We start from the raw sequence: 27,882 nt of genomic DNA on the forward strand, positions 1-27,882 counted from the left end.
AAATAGTGCAGCTATTGATTGCTGATGTCTGTTATGGACACTAAACAGTGGAGCGGTACAGTAGTGTCCTACATCTGCTTAGGTGGTGCTCCCAGTGCAGAGGTGCAGACAGTTTAAAGTGTTCCCCATTATCCTTCCGGGGAAAGCCAAGCTCTAGATCTCTGGGAAGCCTGAGCCCCTTCTCCACTGGGCCATGCCGCGGTCCGTGGGACTCCAATAGGAGGTCCCGCCACAAGTCTGCCTCCTTTACCAACTGGAGCTCCCTAAAAGCAGCTCACATAGCACCCAGCATCTGACACAGAGCCTAGCACCTAACTGATAGGGTCAGGGCCCCACCGTCAGGCAATCACCTGGCCAAGGTAGTTCGAGGGATCAGGTGTCCAGATCCCGCCATCCCAGCCAGCTTCTCCACAGAGCCGGGTGATGTTTTGGAAGTGGTGCCCACAGGGCAGTAGCACAGGGAAGTGGGGAGTAAGAACCAACAGGGCTTGAACCCCACCTCTGCACTGACCAGCTGGAGACTGTGGGAAAGCCCCAACTTGTCCAAGCCTCAGTTTCATCAAAGGAAAGTACAGACGCCCACAGCAGATTCCATGGTGATAGCAAGATGCTTCCTGGAGTTGGATGGACAGCTTCAACACTGTTTGGGAGATGTTCTAATTACTTGCAGATTAAAGAGGCTCCTGAAAGGTCTGGGGAGAGAATAATACTTTATAGAGGAAATGTCTTAGCTACTTTCTCATTGCTGAGACAAAATACCCAACACCAGAAGTTAAAGGAGGAAAGGTTTATTTTAGCTCACGGTTTGTAGAGGTTTAGTCCATAATCTGGCTCCAAGGCAAGGATAGCATGGCAGAGGACAGGCAGGCCACGGCAGGGCAGGCAGAAAGGGCAAGCAGTGAGCCTTCATTTCCCTTTTATCAAATCCAGGGTACAAGCCTTTTGGATGACCAGCCCCAGGAGGGCCCTCCCCTTACTCACACCCAAAACTGGGTGAAACCAATGGGTGCACTCCTCCAGTTATCATATCCTTAATCCACATTCACCTGGCCATGGTCCAACCACTCCCAAAAGCCCTACCTGGGGAGCATTTCAGCTTTAAACCATAACAGAAAAGCAAGATTGAAATGTAAGTATTCTTTCAGTCAACAAGCACTTGATGAACCACACCCCATGCTGGTCACGGCATACAGGGATGAACATGAAACATGGGTTTTGTCCTCTCTGATGCTAGACACTGTACATTCAGTAGCTGCTGGCTACCTGTGGCTATTTATGTTTAAATTACCAAAAGTAAATAAAACAGAAAGTTATATTCCACAGTCATACTAGTCACCTGTGCAGGGCTGGGGTGCCCAGTGTGGACAGTGCTGAGGTTCGGCCTGGTAGGAGGGACGGACACTACACACACAAAACACCTGAGTACAAATCACAACCTCATTATTTGCAAGTCACAGCCCCAGCAGTTTTCAGTGCCAGGGAAGCCACTGTCTTTCATTAGCCAGAGCTGGACAAGCAGCGACAGCCTCACACCACGCCCTGAGTCTCCTAGAGTTATTCTCTCCCAGGCTGGGGCCCAGGGAGCCCTCCAAGGACAGGGGTGCCTCTGGGACAGCGTTTGATTTTGCAGCAAAGTGACACCAGTGAGCCTCTGGATGAGGACATGGGCCACAGAGCCTGGTTTGGGACCCCATTCTGCCAGCTGGATGACTGTAGACCAGTGCTGCCCTGCTCTGGAACTCGGTGACTCAAATTGTTAAATAGGGCAAATAACGGTATTTAAGTAAAAGGGTTACTGGGACAATTCAGGGAGTTAAAGGGTTTAAAGTACTCAGAACTGTTCCCAGCACAGGGAGAGCACTATGGAAACTGCGCCTTAGCATTACCACTGTTACCACCCTGCAAACTTCGAAGGTTCTTAAGGAGCAAGGGGAGGGACACACCCACCACCCAGTATCATGCTTCCTTTTCACTCTTAGCTTCTGAAATGTCATCAAAACTAACCTGGACAAGTCACGGTCAAGGTCCCCCTCTAAAAACAAGCTGGAGCAACTATAGGGAAACAACTATAATTCCAATCTTAATAACTCACACTGAGAATTTTCCAGGTGCCAGAAACTGTGTGAAACCCTTCACAGGCTGAAATGTGTGTAACTATTAAAATGAGGTGTGTGAGCCGGGGATGTAGCTCAGCTGTAGAGTGCTCGCCTGGCATGCACAAGGCCTGGAGTTCAATCCCCAGTACCACCAAAAAAGAAAGGAAGAAAGAAAAGAAAAAGAAGTTTCAGAATACAGAACCTGCGCGCTACGGGACCTCGACGACAATTCCACCAGGTGGCAGTGCCGGCTCACTTTCCAATTCCGCAGTCTCGCGGGAGCACACGGGGGGAAAAAAGTCCTGCAGATGTTTGATGAGCTCCTGTAGTGTACCAGGCATTACTCTGATTGCTAAAGACACGTCAGCAAATTTGAGGGTGAAGTGGAATCCGCGCTAGACATTCTTCCCTTCCACTTTTCCTTAAAAACCAGAGATATATCACTGTGTTACGTGTCCAAGAAGTACGTGGTCTGACCTGGGATGGAAAAAAACTGGCTTGGAGGAACCCAAACTGGAAGCCGCAGACAGGAGGCTCACAGAAGGGACAGGAGTTTTTGTAAAGTGCCCCAAACTCAGGTGCAGCACCCCGCCTACAAAAGAGTGTCACTCAGGAGCTAGCCTTAGCAAAGGTCATCTCCCAGTGGTGTCTTCCTGTTTCATGAGGCTGGGAGTAGAAGAGTCACCCTGGGAAGCTAGAGGGAGCAGAAAGGGTGACCCTCACAGGTGTGTTTTGTTCTTCGGTGGGGCGAAGCACTATGAACTTTCAGCTTTTGGACTGAAGGTCATCCTGGGAATCAGTCCCTTCTGGGTATTTGGAGCGCAGCCCTCCCCAGGTCTGATCCCCTCAATGTTGACCTTCGACAGGAGGACTCAATGCCCAAGCTGGGGGCTGCCCTGCAACCCTCCTTCACGCAGGCCCGAGGGCCACCCTGTGGGCTAGCACCCTTAGTGAAACCTGAGCGTCTGCGAAGTGCACGCCGAGGAGCCCCGACCTCCAAGTGTGTGCGCCAGGGACAGCGGAGGACCTGTGCATCCGTGGGCGATGTGCACTGGGCTCAGAGCGCAAAGGGACAAGAACACGTGGGAATGTGATCAAGAGGGGTCTATCGAGAGGAGCCCGAGCCGCGTGCAATGTGCCTCACTGTAGTAGATTGGGGCAGCAGCCACTTGGAGATGCCTGTGTTCTGGTCCGGTGCAAAAGTGTCCGGGGAGGTCACTGCTTATGAGCCCTCGCTGAAGCATGTGATACGCTGGAAAAGGCATTGCCTCAGGACCCCCGTGGGAGTAACCTCTGTGCCTGTAGACACAAATGCTTCTGCAAACGGAGGGACATGGGCCAATACGCGTCTCAACTGCCTGGGCAAACGGTGGCTAAGGTCAGGAGTCCTGAAATTTGGGGTCCTGGAGTCCAGAGAGTGATCTCTGAGAGGAGCTAAGAGCTTGCGCCCGGGTTGCGCGCTGGCAGCAAGAGCCTGCGGGACAGGGGGCGGGGCCTGGGCGGGGGCGGGGCAGAGGGCGGGGCCACGTTCGCTGCTGCAGCGCGGGCCGGGCCAGGGGGCGCCTTGCTCGGCTGCTGCTCTGGAGGGCTATGCAGTGAGGCGCGAGCCGCGGGCGGGCGTGCGCGGAACCGGGGCCGCGGCCGCGCTGCGGAGATGTGACTCGGGCCGAGGGCCAGCAGGAGCGTGAGCGCTGCGGGGCGCGGGGTTCGGTGAGTGCGAGCTGTGTGGACACTGTGGAGGGCGCTGCGGGGACCCCAGAAACTTTTGGCGCGGTGGGCCTGGGACGATTGGAGAGTCCGCTTCTTGGGCTTTTCTAACCACCTCCCCCCACCCAGGGTTAATCATGGGGAGCCATGGGGTTCGGCTGAGGGGAGTCACAGTGCGGCGGGAGAGGAGCCGCAGAGGCGGAGCGGGGGAGGAGGAGCTGGAGACCTTTATCTGAGAAGCTAGGGGGCTGTGTATGTAGACCGAGTGCAGTTCCAAGTCCCTTGGGGAAGGAGGGAGGGGTGACCACAGGTGAAGAGCTTCGGTGCGCGGATGACTGGTGTGAGCGAAGCCCCGGGCGGTCCCGGGGCCGAGTGGCCAGCGGATGGGGAGGGGTCCGCGTCGGGTGAAGACCGAGCGGGAGGGGGGGGAGCAAGGGCAGCACTTGGGGGCCGAGCAGCCGCACACCTGCCGCAGGGACTGGGGCCGAGCTCGTGGCTGCGGCGGAGACCACCACTACCGGGTGCGAGGGCTAGAGAGGATGCAACGGGGAGGATGAGACCCCAGGCTGCGGGACAAACTGGGCAGGAGCTGGAGGCGGCTGCGTACAAAGGAAGAGGGTCTTTTCCGTTCCAGACGCGGAACACTTGGGCCTCCCAGAGAGGAAGCCAGGCGAGGGTACGGACCAACCCTGTGCCCTGTCCCCTTTTGATGGGGACACGGGCTCCCATCCAAATGAGGGCCCCACATATGCAGCACCGGATTGGAGCCAGCACCCGCCTGGGCCCCGGACCCCCGGTTGACCCGGCCCAGAGGGGGCGCACCGACCTTGTCTCGGAGGCGCCCCAGCACGGCGGGCTCCTTCCCCAGTCCTTGCTCTGTCACACCCTGGCCGAGCCAATTCCCCCTCCGAGTCCCCGATTGGTAAGGGGGCGGCTTCTTGGAGCGCGGACAAAGGCCCCTGGAGTGTGGCGGGCAGTACCGTCCCCGCCTGGGGCCCCGGCACACGCGCCACATTGGCTGCCAAATGCGGCGGAATGGGGGAACCTCAGTGGAGGCCAGGAAGACTCGGGGATCCCCGCAAAACAAGAGTGGGGGAGGGGCCTGGCACGAGACCTCAGCACTTCAGCCAAGGAACGTTATTTCAGAAGTTTCTTCTTCGGCTGAGACTCTGGGGGCTTTTGGAATAGCCAGACTTTGAGTTCAACTGCATGCAAATTACATGTAAATGAAATGCAAATTGGCAGCTGTTGGTTGAGAGCCCTGCCCCCGGCCAGTTTTCGATCTAGACAGTGGAGTGAACATTGTTTCCGATCCATTGGCTGCTCTGAGTCTCAAAAGGGGTGAGCTGAGATGGAAGGGGAGAAGGTCGGTGGGGGATAAGTGTCCATTTGGGGCCCAGGCAGCACGACAAACAGGTTCATTAGAAAGATGCGCTTAAAAATCTTTATCGGTTAATTTCTTATTTTAACAAATGTGCAAGTGGATATTAGGGTAACTTCTTGTATAAAATGGACAGGTCCCTGCCCTTAGGGGGCTGAGGAGATGGGTTAGCAAACACTGAAGAAGCAGATGAGGAGCTAATAGATGACACCTCCGATTGGGCTGGGGCTACAGGAAAATAAGGCAGGGCAAGGGAAGTGGCATGGGCGTAGGGAGCGCATTGGAATGGGCCGTGAGGTGGGCTGGCCGCGGTTGGGAAGTGTGGGAGAAAGCGTGAACTAGGCAGAGGACACGGCTGGCCGGCAAGGCTTGAAGGTGGGAGCAGCAGCCCAGGGAAACTGAACAAAGGCCATTGTGGCTGGAGCCCGAGGCAGATTTGGGGGTGGAAGCGAGTGGCAGGCGTCGCATCGGCCAGATCACCCCCTCTGGGGCCCTGGAAAGGCGTTTAGGGTTAATTCTGTTGGGCTGGCAAATCCTTGCAACACTCTGAGCGGGAATTCGCACTATCTGATTTTTTGAAAGCTCCCTTATCCAGGAGGAAGCAAGCAGCAGATCCCTTTCTATTCAGCTGCTGGGACCACTTTGGAACGTCTCAGCCCAAGGAGCTTAACTAGAGGAGTGGCTTGGATTTTTTAGATTATCCCCACTTTCAGACAGTTCTTACCCTAATCAGACTCCACCTATAGCCCAGGGTCCTGTAAACACTTCCGCCCAACTTCCTGTGGTTTCGGAGAGTTAGTCACTTTTACTGCAGAGGGACCAGCACAGTGGAAGGGGCAGCCAAATGATTGCTTTTATTTACAGGGTTGGACTGCTTTGCACAGATCATTGAGTTTGTCATGGATCATAGAGCTTGTGTTCTTGCAGCCTTGTTCACTAACCTCTGAGGGTTTTTTAGTTGGGGAGCTGCAAAATAGGCCAGTATTTTAAGTCAGCTTTGGGAAATGAAGATATGAGATAGTATAACTTGGAAAAGATGTCAGAGGCGTGTTTTGGGGTCTGGGAAAGAGTTTAATGTCAGGAAATCTTGTAACCATTGAATCCAGCCAAGCAAGAAATGCACCAGTGCTGCTGTGGGAGTGGGCTAGGACACTGTGATGCTGAGGTTCTTGGGGGAACCTGGCTCCTGGCTTCTGTCAGACACAAGGAATTGGACCAGGAGGACAGTGGAACAGCCTTGGGGTCCAGACCTGAAAGAAATAGGTTCTAGTCGCTGCGGGGTCCGTCAGTTCCAGTAAGCCTCTGCCCAACTGCTTAACCTTTCTGCCTTCTTTGTCCCCACGGAACAGTGGTATTTATGAGGCTTTTGAACGGGTAGATGCCCTTTGCTTTCTCTGTGCCAGGAACCAAGCTCCTTGCCAGGTACTGGTACTGTGGTTTCAAACCAGCCTCATGAAGATGGTGCAGTCATCCTCATCCTATAGATGAGACCGAGGGCCAGGGAAGTTATGTCCAGTGTCATGTGCTTTTGTCTGACGCCCCTCTCCTGGCCTCCATCCTGCGGAGATCTTTCACTCTGGAGGAGTCTGATTGGCATGGAAACTGTGCCAGATATTCATCTGGGGGCTGAACTATTAAATGTGCCTGGGGCTAGGAAAGCTATGGGCTAGAACAGAAAGCACCCCTCCTTGGCATTTTTTCCCCCTTTCCCTTCCTTGTAAAGTACCTCCCTCCATCTTTTTGGAGGGGAGCACCTGGGAAAGGACCCAGGTGAGGGTGAACTTTGTCCTCTGAGACCTGCTGGTAGCAGGAGAGTCACGATAGTCGGAATGGTGTGTTCCAGAGTGATTTTAGATTTTCTGTTTCATCTTTCCCATGTATGGAAGGGCAAGAGGATTCTGGTTCCCAAAAGAAGAGCTGGTGCTTGGTCTCCCTGAGTCCTGGCTGTGACCCCACCAGAGAGATGCTTCAGGGCCCCTGGGCTGGCCTTGGCTTCTGTCTTTGTAGTGATGCTCCCACCCAGAGCACCTGTCCAGCACAGCAGAGACATCTGGGGGTTCCCAGAGTAGACCACCCCCAAGGAATCTTCCTTTTCCATCACTTCTTCATGGCTCACTTTGCTTGGTGGGTGGTAAAGAAAGCCAGAGTCCAGCGGTGGGAAAATACCAAGGTGAAAGACACACAGGCATGCACACACTCACACATACACACAGCATCTCCATGGCAACCACTCCCTTAGAAAAACAGTTTCAGAAGAATTCACCACCCAGATAAGGAAGCATTTGTGTCTTTTTTATTCACTTAACAGACACTTTATATATAAGTGATTATATATGTTACTGCTCTAAACCCCAATTATTAGTCATAATATCTTCACCACAATCCCAAGAGAGGCCAATAGTATCATCCTTATTTTTCAGACAAGAAAATAAAGGCAAAAAAAGAAAAAAACTTTAAGCTGGCCATGAATGGTGACAGGGGACTGGCAAGGAGTGTGGGGCAGAATTGATCTTTTTTCTTTCTTGGCAGAGGTAAGAGTGGAATCTGGGGCTTTGAGGAAACTGGATATGTATTCTGCCACTTACCTACATCCCCAGCCCATAGGGCAGGATTCAAATCTGGGAGGTCTGTCTCTGAAGTTCGTGCCTGTTGCCTTAACGAGACACTGGGCTGGAGAACCAACAGGTCTAGCTGTCCTTCTTACTCAAGAAAGTGTATCCACATCTTTTCCAGCCTCTGCAGGATTCAGTGCACAGGGAAACAGGAAGCTGCTCCTGCACCTGCCAGCAGAGCTGCTTCTGGCTCCTCTGTGGAGAGTCTGTGCTCACATGTGCAACCTGTGCTTGTGTGTATGTGTGTGTACATGTGTGCACTTATGTGGCATTTGCAGTCTATGCGGATGCATTTTAGAACATGAATGACTCACATTTTTGGGAGTCTGGCTGGCAGCAAAGGTAATTAGCATGCGAGCCGAGTCTTGCAAGTTCGTTCACATTTATTCACTGCTCCTCTGGAGGAGCCACTGGCTTGTATCCCCTGGGGTCCCTGCCATGTATTCATCCTATGCCCAATGGCCTTGCCTTGAGGCCTCTAATCTGAAAATGTTCAGGTTGGGGGCTCCTGGAAAGCTGCCCAGCTGTTAGTGGTGGGAGGCCCTGAGTGGCTGCTTTAACAAGGCCAGGGCTTACCTCACACAGGCATTGCCTGAGAAGGAGCAGTGCTTCCTGCTGGATATGGCCTTGTTCATGGAGCCCAGTGTACCCCAGCATCACCTGCAGGGCTTGTGGACACAGGCAGCCAGATCCCCTGAAAGTCTGCTTTCTAACATGCCCCACAGTGATCCTATAGTACCATTCCAAGCCTCAAACTTCAACTTAAAGCTATCAGACCCTGGGTTTTCTCCTCTATAAACAGGAGTAAGAATTCCTGCCCTTCTGATTTGAGGGATAAAGACTATAATAAATTCATTCAACAGCAGAGTACCAGAACAAGACGGATGGCCTGGACTGGAGGTGGGATGGGGAGAAACAGATCAAAAGTAGAAATGAAATCATGGAAAACTGTGGCCTGTGCTACAAAGATAAGGATCAACAGTTCTGGTGTAGAGGATGGCAGGGTGGGGAGAACCTAATTTAGATGGACTGGCCAGCTAGCAAATCTTGCCAAGGGATGCTTCCCAACCCTGCTCTAAAGTAAAAGCTCAGAAACAGGCTCTACCACTTTCTAGCTGCATGATCTTGGACAAACCCTGTGCCCTCCTTGTCACACACTGTTATCTCCTGTAAATGGAGATGAGATTGAATGTGCCTTACAGGGCTGTTCCGCCGATTCTTGGGTGTTACATGTGTGGTACTCAGAAGAGCACTCACTAGAGCACCGCCTGGTTATCATAAGTGTCTCCACAGCATTATTGGGAAGCTGCAGGCATTTGCCAGTGTGAGAAATCAGGCATGAGCCTATGTCTCAGCTTTGGTGCACTTCAGCCCCCACCAGCCTCAGCCATCCTGCCTGCCCGCTGTGCTGTGCAGTGGGGTGGCTGTGCCCTTGTGGGCATCTTCAGAATGAAAGTGACTTTCTCTGGCAACTGGGCCCTTCCTTTCACTATCAGCTACCATAGGCTGCATCTGTATGTCTAGATGTTACATAGGGAGAACTTCCTGGGAGAAGTGGGCCATTCTGGGTGGGAAGAATATGAGAACTTCTTGGCAAGGGATAGGAGTCCAGTTGAAACTGGCTTAATTTATAAGAGGGAATTTAATTGGCTGCTGCAAAGCCCAGATATGGCTTCCGGCCCAGGTGAATCCAGCTATTCAGTGTATCAGGACTCTACTCCATCCCTTGTTGTTTTAGACAGGTTTCTCTCCCTATATGGCATATCTGTCCTCCATTGCCAGGTTTCTAGCCTGCTAGCTTATCAAACCCAGCAAAAAGAGAAGACCTCTTTCTGGTTTATGCTAGCAAAAATCCTAGAAGTGATTCTCATGGATCTGGTTTGGACCACATGTCTGTAGGTGAACCAGTTGAGACTAACAGGATTCATGGTCTGATTGACCAGGCCTGAGTCAAGTGCCATTTGCAGGCATGAAAGCAAAAAGTAAGAGTGCATTCATTCCCTGTGTAGGAAAGGAGCTGGAGCTGGGGATCTGGACCAGAACCTCGCACTCCATCTTGGTGCTCTCACCGTTTCCATTGGTTTCCTATAATGGTTGGAAGGCCAAGAAGGAAGCAGGGGTGGGAAGTGGGGGGACCAAGTCTCAGTGTGCATCAAAACCTGGAAAGAGGAGCTCCCCGATGAGAGAGGAAAAGCACAACTAAAGGAGTATGTGATGCAGACCTGAGATTTGGCTGGTTTCTGGCATCCTCCCCATCACACCTCTGCCTTTGTGTCTAAACCAGGCTTTCCCGACCTTAGCACTATTAATTTACAGAGCTAGGTGGTTTTTTGTGGTGAGGACTGTTCTTCTCTCCCCTAGTTGTGACAGCCAAAGCACCCCTAAATACTGTCAAATGTCCCCATCCCCTGGTTCAGAACCACTGGCTTCAGGATGCATTCTGCAGAGGGATGGTGGTCCAGACTCCAAAGCACTTTCCTACAGTGTCACTGTCCTGGCCACCCAGGGGATGGATGGAATTGGCTGCAACCTGGAGAACTGCCTGAGTGTTTTGCTGAGGCTGGCAGAGAACTCTCCTAACCGAGTCTGTCACTGATGATATGTCTGAGGAAAATCCACTCCAGACCCTCCACCGTCTCAGGGACTGGTGGATCTTGTTCTGACACATCCCGATCTTACACTTTGGATCCTAGCCTGCTTTCCAGACCTCATGATAAGCAGTTCTGTCTAGATGATGTTTCTCTTACGGGTGGTACTTTGGGATATGCTCAGAGCTTGTACAGAGTTCTATCAACATGCAGTTTTTAAATGTCAACAGAGAAGTATTTTAATGCTTTAATTTTCTTTTAAGTAGATTGATGTTAAGGACTCCGTAAGTCAGTTTCCTACACAGGGAGTGTGTGGACACACTGTAAATGGCATTGGTGACTGGGCCACAAGCCCATTGTCAGTGTTTGAGGTACATCTTCACCCTACACTGACCTGAGCAGGAGGCCAGGTCTTGCTTAAGAAGCCCCTCCTGCCAGGTGTCTCCTCTGAGCCTACTGCCATCTGTAGGCAGAGGCGACAGTCCCCACACCACCAGGCGCCTTCTCTTTCTTCAGCATTAATAATTTATGTCCATCGATGGCTTCACAGCCAAGGCAGGATCTCAGACAAGGACTTTCCATAAAGAAACAGAGAATCGGTCGATACGCATTTACTTACAGAAACCGAGGGACTGGCCAGCACAGCTGGGAGTAAGGCGGCTACAACCCCAAACACAGGCTGAACTCAGTGGGTCCAGCTTGAGATGGCTGCAAATGAGCATCGAGTACAGCTTTGTGGGCCAACTGGTGGCAGTGGGTGAGAGGACAGTCCCAATGAATAGGATTGTCGTGGCCGCACGATTTACTCAGCACCTGCTTTAGACCAGGTACTGTGCACTAGGGCTTAAGTCTTCATTGGAGATCTTCATCTGGGTGATTTTGCTTCCCAGTCAGGGGACATTTGGCAGTGTCTGGAGACATCTTGGATAGACGGTCACAACTGGAGAAGTTGACATGCTTTTGGCACCTACTGTGTAAAGGCAAGGATTCTGCTTCACCCTGTTATCATGTACAGGACAGACTCCCACAAGAATGATCCAGCTCAGTTGCCAGCTGTGTCAAGGCTGAGAAAGCCTGGTCCACTGATGAGCAAGAGAGATAGTGTCCTCACCCTGCCACATTTTGCAGCAGACAGAGACAAAAAGGGAGGGAAGCAGGAAGGGAAGAGAAAAGGAAACAAAATAAAATGGCAAAAAATGTCAGAGTTGATTAGAGCTAAGAAGCAGGCTGCAATAGAGAGGAGTGAGGGTGTGACCTTGGCCAAGGGCTGGGTTGGGGGATACAGCTTTCCCTGCAAGGGAGGATGTGTCCTAGCCGAGAGAGCCAGAGGGAGAGAGGAGACTTGGTTAGTCTGACTTCCTTGGCAGCAAGAAAGCAGCAGGGAGTCTGCAAACCATCCAGGGAGAGACCAACTGGGATGGAACCAAGATCCAGAGGCTTGGAGCTCTCTGGAGGAGGACGGGATGTGTGAGGGAGAGGCAAAGCATGCAACAGAGGCAGACAGCTCCTTTTGGATAGCCTGTGGGCCTTGGGTATCCACAGGGTGTCAGTTCCAGCACCCCTATAGAGACAATATCAACATCCAGGGAAGCTCAAGTGTCTTTGTACAATGGCGTAGTATTTGCCTATAGCCTTATGCACACCTACCTGTGCACTGAAATAATTTCTCCATGACGCCTAAGACTGTGTGAATGCTGTGTAAGTAGTTGTTGCACTGTTGTTTAGGGAATGGTGACAAGGAGGATGTATCTGTATGTTCAGGGCAGACATGACATGTTCCCCTAGTATTCTCCAACCTAGATCAGCTGCATCCAGGGAGTGAGATCTTTGCCTTGGGTACCTGGCTAACTGTACTCCACAGGGAGGGCTGGGAGACTTCTGAGAGGGTTTGACTTGGTGCAAATGTCACCCCCTGGAGACCCTTTTTTTCACTTGCAAAATGGAGGTCACAATAGGAACTGCCTCATAAGCATTATGAGGACTGGTCTTATACAGTTCATGGTCTAGAGCGGTGGTCAGTAACTGTTAGCTGGTGGCCTTTTAAGAAGGCTGAAAGGGGGGATGTGTGCTGTTCTTCCAGGGTGGTGCCTGGCTTGTGGCTGTGTCTTTAAAGTTTGGCCTTATTCCTTCACTTTGAAGAGGCCTGGACTATCAAATTTAAAGAACACTAAAGGGTATACAGAGAAGGTGAGTCTCCCTCCCGCCAGGTACTCCAGCCACAAGTGACAGTGATTCACAGCTCTTACCTGTCCCCAGCCAAGAATGCAGATGGGAGACAAAGTCCCCTACAGTGGGCCCACAGTGCATAGGGAAAGGAAGATGTGTGTGCTGGGTGTGTCTGAAGGCTCTGAGTGGGCTAGGACCTTACTCTTGCCTGCCATTCCTCTGGGCAGACTCTCTTCTCCTGGGTGCCCTTTGGAATTAAATACCTCTTCTAACAGAAATCAGGAGAAACCAGGTGTGGTGGCACACATCTGCAAATGTAGCATTCTGGGAGGCTGAGGCAGAATCATAAGTTTGAGTCTAACCTGAGCCATTTAGGAACTTAGCAAGACTCTGCCTCAGGATAAAAATTTTAAAAAGGGCTAGGGGTGTATCAATCCCCACTGCTACAAGGAAAAAAAATGAAGAATAGGAGTCTCACAGTGAATGGACCTTTTTCTCTAATCATCTTTACCTCTTTTCAGAACATTCCTGGTCTCAGAGAGAAAAATGAGAACCCATCAGGTGCTCGCCTTTCTCCTGCTCTTGGTGATTGCCTCTGTGGCCTCTGAAAACGCCAGCACATCCCGCGGTTGCGGGCTAGACCTCCTCCCTCAGTACGTGTCTCTGTGCGACCTGGACGCCATTTGGGGCATCGTGGTGGAGGCGGTGGCCGGGGCAGGTGCCCTGATTACACTGCTCTTGATGCTCATACTCCTGGTGCGGCTGCCCTACATCAAAGACAAAGAGAAGAGGAAGCCTGTGTGCCTCTACTTCCTCTTCCTCTTGGGGACCCTGGGCCTTTTTGGGTTGACGTTCGCCTTCATCATCCGGATAGATGAGACTATCTGCTCAATACGCCGCTTCCTCTGGGGTGTCCTCTTCGCACTTTGCTTTGCCTGTCTGCTGAGCCAGGCGTGGCGTGTGCGGAGGCTGGTGTGTCAGGGCACAAGCCCGGCAGGCTGGCAGATGGTGGGCCTGGCATTGTGCCTGATGCTGGTACAGGTCATCATTGCCACTGAGTGGCTGGTGCTGACAGTGCTGCGTGACACGAAGCCAGCTTGCGCCTACGAGCCCATGGACTTCGTGATGGCCCTCATTTACGACATGGTACTGCTCGTGATCACCCTGGGGCAGGCCCTCTTCACACTCTGTGGCAAGTTCAAGAGGTGGAAGCTGAATGGGGCCCTTATTCTGATCACGACCTTCCTCTCTCTGCTTATTTGGGTGGCCTGGATCACCATGTACCTCTTCGGCAATGCCATGTTAAACCACAGAGATGCCTGGAGTGACCCTACTTTGGCCATCACACTGGCAGCCAGTGGATGGGTCTTCATCGTCTTTCACGCCATTCCCGAGATCCACTGCGCTCTCCTTCCGCCCCTGCAGGAAAACCCACCTAACTACTTCGACACATCGCAGCCAAGGATGCGGGAGACAGCATTTGAGGAAGATGTGCACCTGCCACGTACCTACATGGAGAACCAGGCCTTCTCGATGGATGAGCACAGTGCAGGTAATGTGTGCACACCTGTCTGGGGCAGATGCGGTCCAGAAGGACTCTCTCCTGTGTGCAGATGGCTGGTCCCTGTCCTGGAGGGAGTCCAGAGTCCACAGTGTTCTCTGTGTTGAAATTGTCCCAGAAGTGAATATTTAGTTAGCTTTTGTTCCTATTAATTGCCATCCGATTTATTATAAAAATCCAGGCTTTCCTTGAAAAGTCAGGACTGGGATACGGCTCAGTGGTAGAGTGCTTGCCTGGAATGTTCCAGGACTGGATCTGATCCACAGCACTGGAAAAAAAAAAAAAAAAGAGTTGAGCTGGTCTTGGTATGGTGTAGACCTGTAATCTCAACACACTGGGAGGCTCAAGCAGGCAGAATTGGAGTTCAAGTCCAGCTCGGGCAATTTGGTGATGTAGTGTGACCCGGTTTCAAAATAAAAAGGGGCTGTGGATGTAGCTCACTGAAAAGGCCCCCAGCTCAACCCCTAGTACTGTAAAAGAAAAATAGTTGTATCTCGCAAGCCTGAGCTGACCCCAGTTGCTGCAGTTGTCTGGAACTCTCTTAGACAGTGTGTACTGGAAGGCCCTGTTGTGCTGCCCTTCAGTGGTGGTCTACTGCCTGCTTACCACACTCTCCACTGCTCCCTCGTGCTCCTTCATCCAGCCGCTGTAACATATTGTCATGAACTCCCTGGTGCCCTGGAAGTGCCTGAGTTTTCAACCCATGTGCTAGATGGATGCAGGATGCTATGATAGTCAATGTTTCTATTCACCTTTCCCCACCTCAGTCATCAGGAATGTACCGATTTGGGTCCCGCAAGGCAGGTGTCTAGGTTCAAATTCTGCCTGTGCCACTTCCCAGATGTGTGATTTTGAGCACATGATATTACCTTGCTGATCCTTAGTTCTCATCTGAGAAGCAGAAATGAGAACATACCCCATAGAGCTACTGCAGGAACTAACACGGGGCGGAGTCCCCAAAGTACCTGGCGCCGAGTTTGTATGTCTTGGCTGGTTCTCTGAAAGCAGCGCCAGAGACAAAGGAGTGGGACAGGGGTTCACTTGGGATGAGAACCTACACCTGCCCCATCTTGGTGAGAAGATGCCAACATAAATGCATCTGAGAGCTGGTCACCAGCATGGGCAGCTGGGGCTTGATCCTGCTGGGAGCCTTGAGACACAGGTAGGACAAATCCCAGAGTTCTCCCTGGCAGGACAAGAGGCTGAGGCATTGTCTGCTCCTAACTCCTATTTATAACTAATACCTCTATAACTTTGTCAGGAGGCTGAACACGCTTCGGTGGGTTCTAAGGCAGAAAAACAAATTTGGTGAGACTTGAGGTGACATTGTCTAGATACCCAAGACTGCTGCCGCCAGATTCAGAAATGAGGTCATAATAAGACCTGCCTGGGGGATACTGTACAGGGACCCAAGGCCCTGCTATAAATGCTTGCGAAGTGTCCCTTTGAATCATTATAAAAGGGAGTTGGCTGAGTTCCCAGCACTTGAGATGAGACAAAATTATCTTTTGTCAGTTACCCGAAGATATATCAAGGGCAACAACAACAGTAGCAGCCCCAATAGCCAGTAACAGTAGTAGCAGCAGTAGTAATTGTCACCTAGCATAGTCATCCTTAGAGCACAGGCTCTGTGCCAGGCATGATTCTTCTTTACCCTGTGTCATCTCATTCGTCTGCAGCCATTGGCGATGAGGAAGGCCCTACTGTCCTCTTCATCTTAGAGAGGAGTGAATAAATCAGTGGGGGTTCTAGAAAGGTGACACATTTGAGATTGTCATTTACTCCTACTTTAGCATCATTCACCCAGGTGCCTAGTGAATGGATTGTGCCAGTCATACTACACCATCAGCCCTTTCAAGTTTCATGCCAGGGCCTGGAGCACAGCTCACTGTCCCCTGCAGTCAGGGAGGTGCAGTCACCCTAAAGTTCCTTCAAGGCTACGCATATCCTTCCTTCAGCCTAGATGTACCCAGCTTCCTATGTATCCTCTGCCCCTGCAGAGCCTTAGTCCAAACTGCTCTCCTCTTACCAAAAGTTCTAGGCCAAGAAAGCTGTGCAGAGACAGGCAAACATGACAGTCTTAGCCAGCTGGGGTACTGCTCCTTGGGATGCCAAACATGAAGTCAGGATGGAGCTCATTACTGGGAGCCAGAGGGCCCTTCAGGGCGTATGGTACCTGCCCAGTTCCTGGGGTCCTGGAGGAGCCCCTCTTTACTGGCTCCTCAAGACCCCTGGACCAGCGGTGGTGGGAATGAAATTTATATCCATTCCTATTTCCTGGAGAACTGGTCATTCTGTCAAAGCCTCAGAGCTATCTATGACCCCCAAAGGTTAAGAACCAGTGTTGTTCAATGTGATGATGGTCTTATTTCCTTGCAGTAAACCTGGGATGCTAGCAGCACCCAAGCATTAGGGTCATTAAAACTGAGAACAGCTGCTCTTTGATGGGTCTTAGCGTATGCTAGACACCACTCTGAACATTGTGGTGTCTTGTCTTCTTTAGTCCCTAACAGGAGGTCTGTTTTGCAGATAGGAAACTGAGGCACAGATTGGAACCCAGGCAGGCTGGTCCTGGGGCCAACACACTTGACCATTCTGCTGCAGAAATACCTTTCTCTTAAAGCTCTTCAGTGTCCCTGGTTTCACTGATGTGTCAGGGCAACTCTGGACATTTGGAAACTTGACAATTATCAGACCCATTTTACAAAATAGGAAACTGAGGCTAGGGGTGTCAAGTAGTTTGTTCAGGCTCACACTGTAAGAACACAGAATGAGGAGGAAAATTGTCTTTCTGAATCCCATTACTTTACACTCTTTCTCGTAAAAATGTAGCCGGTGTTTTATATCCATATGAGAGCCAGAGATCAGGGGACCTGGGACTCAGGTTGGTACCAACAGTGTCAGGGCTAACCTGGAACTAGATTGAAACCACTGGTGTTTAGCATGCACCTGCTCAAGTCAATGTAGAGGTCTCTCCAAGGTCAGAAGTGGACAGCTATAATAGCTCTGAGTACTGCAGACTTTTCCATTGGACTCTATGATTTATCTTTCTAATTTTCCTCTAGCGAGTGTCCTGCTTGCCTCTGTCTCTCCTCAGTAAGTAATGCTGCCTGAGACTTCTCCATTTATCTTGCTGCTTTTGATCAATTAGTGCCTCACAAAAAATTTCTAGATAAGAGTCAAAGAGTTTGCATGTTAAGTCTTCATATATATGCAGGAAGTTTCAAGTGCAAGAGAAACAGGACCAACTACAGCTTCTGTCCCCTGGCTATTCCAGGAGGTCCAAGGGCTCCAGGATTGTAGACTACTTTACTGACCCCACTCTGAGCTCCATCTGCCCACCTCAACAGGAACCTTAGATTTTTGTCAGATATTATTTTTGTTACTGAGTATTGAACCCAGAGAGTGCTGAGCTACATCCACAGACCGTTTTTCCCCTCAGGACTGAGGATCAGCACTGAGCTACATCCCACTCCATTTCTGAGACAGGGTCTCAGTGAGTCACCCAGTTGCTCAGGCTGGGCTCAGACATTGTCTTCTTTACCCTAGCTTTCTGAATAGCTAGGAGTATAGGGGTGAGCTACCAACATTTTAAAAAATATCCCTCTTTGGATCATCCCAAATGCATAGCACAAAGTGCACAGGAGACCAGACAGGGCAGGTCACAGGCAAAGTCAGTTCCCTCAGAAAGCTCACATGGAAAGGCTGAGCTGGAGTCCTGGCTAGGCTGGCCTTGATTCTAGAAACCCTTGGCTTGCCAGTTGGGAGCCATCTGGGCGCACTCCCTTGCCACAGAGGAGCAGCTGTTGGCATCTTTGGTGCTGACCTCAACCAGTTTGTATTTTAGGAACCTGGCCCCATATGGATCCTAATCCTGGAGCCCTTGGACCTCCTGGAATAGCTAGGGCACAGAAGCTGTATTTGGTTCTGTTTCTCTTGCATTTGAAACTTCCTGCCAGCCTTGCAGGCTCTGTTTTGTTTTTGTTGTTGTTGTTGTGGGTTTTTTGTTTTGTTTGTTTGTTTTTTGGTAATATTATTAAGAATTAAACCCAGAGCCTTCACACTGAGCTATATATATATCCCTAGCCTACCTGCCTGCCTGCCTTCCTTCCTTTCTTCCTCCCTCCCTCTGTCTCTGTGTCTCTGTCTTTCTCTGTCAGTCTCTTTTTGTCTCTCACTCTCTCTTTCTTGGTTTTGTTTATAATTTTGAGACAAGGTCTTGCTGTATTGCCCAGGCAGAGCTTGAAATTGCAGTTCTCCTGCCTCAGCCTCTCAGAATGCTGGAATTGTAGGCATGTGCAACTGTGCCTGGCTTCTTTTCCCTTGAGACCCCATCTCTGATGTGCCCTGAGATGGCAGGGATGTTCTCTTGGCTGCACAGTAGTGTAGCCTCACCCCCATATTTTCTTCTCCTGAGTGAGGCCCTACATATATACAATTTGACCAGCCTGTAGCTCATGAATAAATATCAATGAAGCATGAGGTATGCGACACAGGATGAAAGTACACTGACGGATTATGGCATCTTGGATCACACGTTAGCATTAACAAGGCACGGTAAATGCTCACTTTTCAAAGCAGCAAGAAAAATGTTCTTTCTTTGTTAGAGGATTTGTTTTCTCAGATCTCATTAGAGTTAAATACTATTTAAACAGACCCTTTAGGCTAGGAGTGCTGCTCAGGGTAAACCATTAATAAATATAGTGGGTATCGGGCTGCAAAAAGGTTCAGATTCGGATTGTAAGATTTGGACTCTTGGCTGTTAGCATTATGGCAGCCCATGAGCTCTAGGCTTGCACAGAAGCCCAGTGAAAGAGTGAAACATTTCCCTCGAGCTTAAGCGTAGCTCCCAGGCTTAACTCTGATTGGACGTAACTCCCTTTCCCTGAGCCAATCAGTCTGTCCAGGGAGATGACCTGCCCTGGTTGGCCAAGCCTGAGTCATGGGACCATCTGAGGCCAGGAAGGAGGCAGTTGTGGCCAACACTGCAGGGTCTTAAATGTAGGTTGGGTGTTCATCAGAGCAGATGGCTACTGTAGAGAGGGACTTCAGGCACACCTTAGATGAGGATCCAAGTGGAACCTTGGTGCCCACCCCACCTCCAGCTCCTGTGGCACTGCATTTCAAAACAGTGATAAAATCAGCTACTTAAAGGCTTGGAGATGCCAAAGCAAGACAAGGTTTCTTAATTATTCTTGGAATCTGCATTGCCCATCCCACCTCCATTATTTTGCTCCAGTCCGAAACAAGCTGTCTTCTAATGTCACTTAACTCAAGTTTCTTCTAAATCACTTAGTGTAATGGTTAAGAACAGTTACCCAGAGACGGTATGGTATGCTGGTTAAGAACCCCAGTTCTCATTCTGGCCTCAAATGCTCATTCTGTCCTTTACCAGCTGTGTGACCTTGGGCATATTTAGGATTTTTCAGTGTCTGGCTCCTGGGTGGTACTCCTCGGAGGTTAACTATAGTACTAAAGGGATTCAGATCCCTGTCTCAAGTAATTTGAAAAAAAAAAAAAAAAATCCGAGCTTTTGTGTTCATTTAAGCCAGACAAATGCCTCTATTCAGGGAAGGCTTTTAAGAAGACCTCGCTCCTACTCCCTGCTTCCCATGCTGGGGATGGAACTCAGGGCCTTACATGCTAGACAAGTGCTCTGCCACTGAGCCATGCCCCCAGCCCTAAATGAATTTTATTTACTTATTATTATTTTTTTAACTAAAACAAGATTAGAACCACACACACACACACTACTGGGCTTTGAACCCCAGGGCCTTTGCACTAAGCTACATCCCCAGTCCTTTTGTTTTTTAATTTTGGGACAGGGATTTCACTAAATTACTAAGTTTCCCAGGCTGGGTTTGAAGTTGTTTTCCTCCAGTCTCAGCCTCTCAGAGTGCTGGGATCTCAGGTGTATGTGCCATCACGCCTGGCTAGGATTAGTGCTTTCAGTGAGAAGAAAAATGGTGATGATGCCATCTCACAAATGAGAAGATTCTGTTATGATTTTGAAAATAAGAGTTTCTCCTCTTTTTTCTTTTTTTTTTTTTTTTGGTCTTTTTATCGGTACCAGGGATCGAACTCACGACTGCCTGCTTGCAAGGCAGGAACTTATGCCACTGAGCTAAATCCCCAGCCCCTAGTTTCTCCTCTTTTTAAAACAGCGTTTTCGAAAAGTTTATCGAAAAGTTGCCTGGCATGGTGGCACACAACTGTAATCCTTGCTACTCAAGAGGCTGAGGCAAGAGGATTGTAAACTCAAGGCCATCTTGGCAATATAGGGAGACCTTGTCTCAAAATTAAAAAATAAAAAGATATAGCCCAGTGATAGAGTGCTTGCCTAGTATGGACAAAAGCCAAACTCATTCCCAGAATAACAATAAAAATTAAACAGAAATCACAGGAAGTTCTCATACACACATCCCCATTCACATGCAGTTTCCTCTGTTAACAACTTGCATTAGTCATATGTTTGTTGCAGCTGACAAATCAATATTAATACGTTATTTTGATCAAAAGTCTTAAATCCGCTGCCCCACCACCACCAGCAGGGCTGTGCATGTTAGATAAGCACTTCATAAGATTTTTTTTTTTTTTTTTTTGGTCTTTTTCGTTTTTTTTTTTATCGGTACCAGGAATCGAACTCACGACTGCCTGCTTGCAAGGCAGGTGCTTATGCCGCTGAGCTAAATCCCCAGCCCCAATAAGCACTTCATTACTGAGCTATACTCCCGGATATAAAGTCTATTTTTTAAATTTATTTATTTATTGGTACCGGGGATCAAACTCGTGACCTCTCACTTACCAGAAAGTCTGTATTTTAATCAGAGTTCACTTGTTGTGTTACACAGTTCTATGGGTTTTGCCAAGTACATTGTGATTGCATTCAGTGTATCATCATACAGAATAATTTCACTGCCTTAAACTCCCCGGACACCTCCTGCTCATCCCTACCCTTGCCCCAATCCCTGACAACCACTTGTCTTTTACTGTCTTTATAGTCCTGCCTTTTCCAGTAGCTGTATAGCTGGTGTCATCCACTGTAAGCTTTTACAGACTGGCTTCGTTGACTTAGCAACAAGCATTTAAAGTTCCTCCATGTGTTACGTTTTTCTTTACATGAAATGTAAAAATACAGCAAATAGGAAACATCATTTACCCACCGTGCCAAGGTAAAAAATGCCAACTTACTTTTCCATTAATTGTTACTGACTGTCCTTTTTTTTTATTCCTGTTTGGGATAACCCTAGGTATCCGTGCAAGGCCACTTTCCCATGATGACAGGTGCTATTGTGTGCTTGATGTCTGTACTGTTAGCCGTTCCTACCTCTGTGTGTATCCAGAAACAGTACCCAGTTCTGAATGTTGGTGCAGGGAGGAGGAGGGGAGCTCTTTTGTCAGAGGAGACCTGAAGGCTGCCGTGACCTGTGGCATCTGTGTGCAGGGAGGCTCTGGCCAGTGGTGGTGACCCTATGACACGAGTGCCACAGCAAACTGTTCAATGTCACTGAAAGTTCTAAAAGGTTTGCCATCGCTAGTCCAGACTCTCGGCCTCCTGCCTCTGAAAGCTGCAGGCACCGTGGACTCTACAAACTTCCCAGCTCCAGTGAGATGGGTCAGACTCCTAGAGAGCCTGAAAACAAAGTGCCTTTGTGATTTTTGTTTTGAAACAGGCTTGTGACAAATGGGAGGAGCCACTGCAGTGGCTGAGTGGGTGGGGGTGCCCAGAGTACTTTGTTGATGCATAAGAAGAAAACAAAATCATGTTTCTTTTTTGGTGTTGTCCTATTGCCAATATCTCCCTCCCTCTTTTACTCCTCCCTCCCTTCCTCAGCTCTCCGGACAGCAGGATTTTCCAACGGCAGCTTAGGAAAAAGATCCAGTGGCAGCTTGGGGAAGAAACCCAGTGGTGGCTTGGGAAACAGACCCAGCGCTCCGTTTAGAAGCAATGTGTATCAGCCAACCGAGATGGCCGTTGTGCTCAATGGTGGGACTGTAAGTATCAAGATGTGATGCTGGGCAGCAAGCCCAAGTGCACACTGTGCGGGGAGCAGCTGCAACAGGGCCACATGTCCTGTGGAGGCTGCTTCTGTGGCCTGCAAAGATAGCTGCTCAAGTAGACATCCCTTGCAGCTAAATGCATGCAATGCTTGTATTTTTCTTCTTTCACTCCTACCCCTTTATTGACTCACAGAAAACCTACCTATATGGTACTTACCCATCTGTAGATTCCTTAGGAAGAGTACCTATTTCTAGGGTTTCTTTACCCAGTGAATTATTTGGTTCCCTTAATACAGTGCCCCAACCCTCTCCCTGGGAAATGATTTATAGGGAAAGCCCACAGCATGAAGTACCCCTTGCAGATTTTGCTAACTCCAACCTAGTTTAAATCCCTTGGTCTCCATTCTGTGCCTCAACTGGGCAGGGGTCGACCCACCCCAACTCCTAAGAGACATCTTAGAAATCAAAGCGATTACTTTTGACTCTTCAAACACAAAGTCAGGTTTACTCTCTGATGCCAAACAGACCATCAGCAGAATCACCCATCCTTTCTGTTTTGCCTCTATGGAAGGACATCATTTTGTTTTTCTAGCAATTCTAAGATGCACTCTCATCCCTACATTTAATTTCCCAACATAGCTGTATGCTTCTCTCAGAAAAAGCACATGAGCCAGTTTACATGTGTAAATTGAATTTCCATTCTTTATTTCATGTGCCAATTCCATATTCAACCTGCGCAGTTTTTGGTTTTGTTTTTTGATTTTTTTAATTAAATAAATGTAAGTAAGGGATGATCTTTGATTTCTGGAAGGAACTTTGGTTTTATTGGCTTGTGAATGGTCCACTAGACCTCGGTATGCATTGGCTTAGAAAATGCTCAAATATCAAAAGAATTACAGATTTGTATTTTTAAAATTCCTCATCATCCACTGTGCTAATTATTGTCCAGAGCCAAGAAAAGCCCGGTTCACAAGCATTTAGCCTGTGTGTTATAATAAATATAGAGAAGTCCCCACCTGTCACTGTTAAGCTCTTCTGATTTGTTTAAAGTCAGTGTGAGTAAAAACACCCAAAGCTTAGAGAGTGCCTTTCTGGGTAAGGAAGCCTATTTCTTAGAGGGAATGATTGCAGCACAGGGGAGGGTGGCCCTCCCAAGACCCAGAACAACGTGGCCCATCGTGGTTGCTGCTTTCTTTGGGAACTGTTCAGCCCATCTAGGTAAGAGCAGACCAGCTTACCCTTAGCACCTTGTGAACAAAGCAATTTCTGATATTGACGATGAGTTCTCAGTGTGTTATCCTTATGTGTTATTCCAGATCCCAACTGCTCCGCCAACTCACACTGGAAGACACCTCTGGTGAACAACTTTAAATTTCAGAGAATAAGACTCTCTCTTACCAATTCCATTCCCTGGCTGTGTCTTTCTTGAGGGAGAAATCAGTAACAGTAGCCGAGCAAGGCCGCCTCACAGCCAGGAGAGTTGGAAATCCCGGCCGAGGGACTTTTGTGTAAATGTGAACACTGATGAACTGAAAAGCTAACACCGACTGCCCTCCCCTGCCCTCCTCTGCCACACACACACACACAGACACACAGACACAGACACCTAATGCCACACAAACCTTGGTCCCTGCAAACTAAAACAGAGCTCATTGCAAATAGTATTAGGCTCACGGGCAAATGTGGCTGGGGAGACTGTATCATCCTCTGGGGGTAGAACAGAATTGAATTCACAGCCTATGGCCTGGCTGATGCTGGCCATATAGAGGGTGGGGGACAGCCCATCACCCTCCCCAGCAAGTGCCAGATCCAGGCCATCTCTTGGAGATGACTGTGTTATTGAGGATGACTAGTAGAAGCTTTTCCTGGCTTGCCTGGTGGTTTGCACATTTCAGAGGAGTTAAGAAGCTGTGGGTGTGATTCTAAGGTAAATCGTGGGGGCAGCTTTATAGCCAGAAGTGGTATAGGAACCTGGCATGTGCCAAAGAGGAGAGACCCTCTGGGTATTGAAGTGACCATCATCTTGTTCTAGCACCTATGACAAGAAAGCCATCCTGCCCCCTTCTCTGTGGAGCCCCAGAAATAGTCAAGCATTGTGGTGCCACAGTCCCTCCGGCTTCTTGCACTTACAGGGGTCCCTTTCCCAGTTCTATCTGCTGGTTTGTTCGAAAAGCTCAAATGGAGCCATGGGCTGGAAGCCCCTCCACGAGCCAGACTGGAAGGCCAGTGCCATAGCAGATTTCCATGATGATGTCACACAGCAGGGCTCCCCTGTAGGATGGAGAGATGATGTCCTTCTGCCTACAAGCAGTGACGTATTAGATCTTTTCTGTGGATCAGGGGAAAGTTCCCAGACGGAGTGAATCCCATGAGGGTTTCTTGCTGCTTTAGGAGAAAGTGGGGGACATTTTTCTCTTGCTTTTCTGCAAGTCTCATGAAAATGGCTCTCTTCAAAGCCCATGTTTCTGTCATGGTTTCCATCTGTCCTAAGCAAGTCATTCCTTTGTTACTTGGCATTTCCACATCCCAACCATTAAAAGCCCCCATGTTCTCTGCACTGTTTGGCCAACATAATTGCTAGCAACAAGTCAGAGCAAAGAGTTTTAACCTGACACGTGGAATGTATCAACAAGGGTGGTACCTTTTGCATAGACTCTAATCACCACATTGCTTTTTCTATAAAACTACCCATAAGCCTTTAACCTTTAAAGAAAATGAAAAAGGTTAGTGTTGGGGGTGGGGGTGGGGGTGAGGGTGGAGATGGGGGTAACGACCTCTTCATAAGCCAGTACTTCTGAGCCGAGTATGTTTTAATAAACCTGATTTGTCTTGAGGCCCTAGTCTCTGCTGTGTCCCCTCCCGACCCCCTACCTGTCCTTACAGAGCACTGGGGAGGTGAGGCTGGCTATCTGACCACCCCTGTGTGTAAATTTCCCTTATAGCTCTTGCATTTCCTTATATTACTAAGCATGGAGACGAGAGCATGGCACCAAAATGTCCCCCATCCTGAGCTTCCCAGAAGCACCAAACCCCCACTCCCTCATAGCATGTGCTTTGCTTCTAGAGAATCAGATCTGGTCCTCTCTGCTCAAGGACCACCATTGGGTGGGTTGAAAACTTGGGAGTCTTGGGGAGGGAAGCAGCCAAGGCCTGGGGCGGGGCTAAGGCGGCTGCATGCAGACCCAGCATTCTGCAAATAAAGTCTCTGAATCCCTTGGTCCAGTCTGCCAGAAAAACCACAGCATTGCACATTCTCATACCAGGAAATGGTTGCTCACCCCTGCTCTCTGGAGTCCTTTGGAGCTTTCTGATACCATCAGTGACTCGATCTGCAAAAGCCCCCCTTGCAGAAGGGAGGAGTTCACACGATTGATTGGGTCTCTCTAAGTTCTTTGTTGTCCACATGTATAAGGTGAGCACCATCTATATAAATGGCTACCGGTGAAAAGGAGCATTTCCACACCATAAAAACAGAACCATCTTTGAGCCATGGGAAACCTCTCTTATAATGATGAGACCACTTCTATTTCTTTTTTTTGCTTTTAAATCTCTGGTAGGTTAGTGCTTCTGGGTTTTGTTTTCTTTTGGCTTTAAGTTTCAGGGTGGGCTATATGTTCTCATGATGGGGGCCAAGGTGGGAACGGAGGGAAATCTGCTATTTTTCTAATGGGTTCACTCGAAGCACTAAGAGGAGGCTTCACCCAGAGACTGTGGCATCCAGCTTCCTATGGAACAAGGTTTAAATACGGAATTGAACAGTACCTCTATTTCAGATCTGTGTATGTAAACAAGGCTTACTTGGGGAAAATGACCTGGAAGGACAGCATCTGTGAATAATCCCTCACTGTAAGCACAAACTTTTCCATGTCTTGTTAGTAGCATTGCTTTGGGACTATAACAACCACTCTCGTTGCCTCTTTTAATAGAAACATTTTCCAGCCTGGGTATCTCCACTGGACATAGAGGGTGGGAGGTGAGGAACTGAGTTCCAAGAACTTACAAACTGGGGAGCCCTGTCCATCTCAAGTGTTTCCAGGATTAAGAGCTAGCTGTTGGAAACTGTGTGTCCAGTGGTTGTTTTGTTTTTTGTTTTGTTTTGTTTTAGCACAGATGTATGGGGTCAGGGTCCCTGAACAAGTGCAGGCTGGGGGTGGTCCTCTGGGTTACTGCAGGCTGAGTTGAACACTTTGGGTTGAAACCTAAACTAAAAGAGGGCATAGTGGCTTTTATAATCCAAGGGTTCAGTGATCATACCAGCTTTGGGGAGTTCTCAGCAGGTGCTTTTTATTAATTGATACAGAGCTAAGGCTCGTTTTTGATAGATAATATATATTTATTAAATGTATTAATGTGTGTTTTATAATGTACCTTTATCTTCCCCTGGCTGACTTGCATACTTAAAAAAAATCATTCAGAAATTTCAAGACAATCAATGCATACCGTACATGACTGTATATAAATATTACAAATTTGAAAGGTTGTTAAGCATGAGCAGATAGGTTTATTTTCAAAATGCTGTTCTTAACACAAGAAATAAAGGCTTTACTATTTACTTAAGACGTGTGGTAGCTTGTCAAAACCGCATACTGCTCCTAGGCTTTTGGCTGAGTCTGTGGCATTGTGAATGGGACAATCCTGCCTGACTGCAAACCACTGAACAAGTAAGAGTTATGAGTTAACTTACCCACAAAAGCAGAACTTTCTATAATACTATAGGACCTAGAAAACACAAATTCTGAATGATTGATGTCTGGGTTTAAGTGACTCATGTTGAGCTAAGGTGTGTGTAGCTCAGCGGGAGAACTCTTGCCTACCATACAAGGCCCTGTGTTCTATCCCTGCAAAAGAAAAAATGCAGAGATTTAATACATAAAATACGGACTTGCAAAAGTAGGGAAACTGATAACAGAGCACTTCATCTCTTGTGATTAGAATTCCATCATGAGTTTTAAGAATAATTGGCTTAGAGGCTTACATCTAAAGCACTGAAAAAATACATAGATAAAAGATTAACTTGGGGATAATGAAAAAATTTAAGACTGGTATATTTCTAAACTATTTGTACTAAAACTACATTTGCAACAAATCCTGTCTTACTCAGAAAAGATTCTGTTGTCACATGCACCAAGTCTTTACTAAAGCAGTGATAGAGAAAACATAGTGTGGCCATTTTTGTCATATGCACAGGGCAACTTGTGCCTGGCTGACAAACGATATCGAGAGCGGCTAAGGTGATGTGATCTTGACTCTGGGTACCTCCTGGTCCTCCATTTTGCACTTCACTGCAGAGAGATGAAAGGGAAAGTTAGGATCCATTTACATATCCAGACATTCTTGTGATTTAGAAACAGGAAACACTGATGTGTGGATAAGGTCAGTTGCAGCAGAATCCTGGGAGTGCCCCACGCCTGACCCTGCCAGCTCACCAGAAGGAACACAGGGCTATTGTGCTCCGAGGGTGCACCTGAAGGTACAAAGCCACTGTAGTGCTGTCCAAGGCCACCCTTCTCTCAGTTAAGAGAAAGGTTGAGTGTCTTTTGCAGGTCAAGGTACTGATGGAAGGAAGTTTTAGAACAATGATGATAGAGCCAGGCTTCTGAGTCAGCCCAGTCTTCACCACACACTTGTTCCCCTCCACCCACCCAAAATGAAAAACTCAGGGTATTGCTGGGGTCAGTGATCACAAGAGAATCTTTTCTCTGTCTTAGTCTGGGCAACAATGTGATCTGAGTGAGTTCTAAATCTGCCAAACAGAAAAGTCAGCTGGACA

The 27,882-nt window shown here is 48.8% G+C and overlaps 2 protein-coding genes across 7 annotated transcripts in view; one reads left to right on the forward strand and one right to left on the reverse strand.

Moving 5' to 3' along the window:
• The first annotated feature begins 5,019 nt into the window (after positions 1-5,019).
• On the forward strand, positions 5,020-26,669 carry Gprc5b (G protein-coupled receptor class C group 5 member B). The gene is made up of 4 exons (XM_013141628.3): positions 5,020-5,144; positions 13,072-14,102; positions 21,946-22,106; positions 23,429-26,669. Exons 1-4 carry the CDS (start codon positions 5,035-5,037, stop codon positions 23,471-23,473), a joined length of 1,347 nt encoding a protein of 448 aa, XP_012997082.2. The 5' UTR covers positions 5,020-5,034; the 3' UTR covers positions 23,474-26,669.
• Positions 7,456-27,882, reverse strand: part of Iqck (IQ motif containing K) — a 149,058-nt gene continuing 128,631 nt past the window's right edge. For 3 of the 6 annotated variants that reach the window (XM_063226593.1, XM_063226592.1, XM_063226590.1), the window contains one exon: positions 7,456-14,379. In XM_063226593.1, coding sequence (XP_063082663.1) covers positions 14,279-14,379 — 101 coding nt within the window. In that variant the 3' untranslated portion in view covers positions 7,456-14,278. Of the gene's footprint in view, positions 14,380-26,590; positions 27,395-27,882 lie in introns of those variants that run through there. The other 3 variants (XM_063226596.1, XM_063226595.1, XM_003478176.5) reach the window with 1 other exon arrangement.

The sequence above is a fragment of the Cavia porcellus genome, unplaced genomic scaffold (genome assembly GCF_034190915.1).
Source record: "Cavia porcellus strain 051 isolate PalLab524CR breed Dunkin Hartley unplaced genomic scaffold, mCavPor4.1 scaffold_16, whole genome shotgun sequence".
NCBI lineage: Eukaryota > Metazoa > Chordata > Mammalia > Rodentia > Caviidae > Cavia > Cavia porcellus.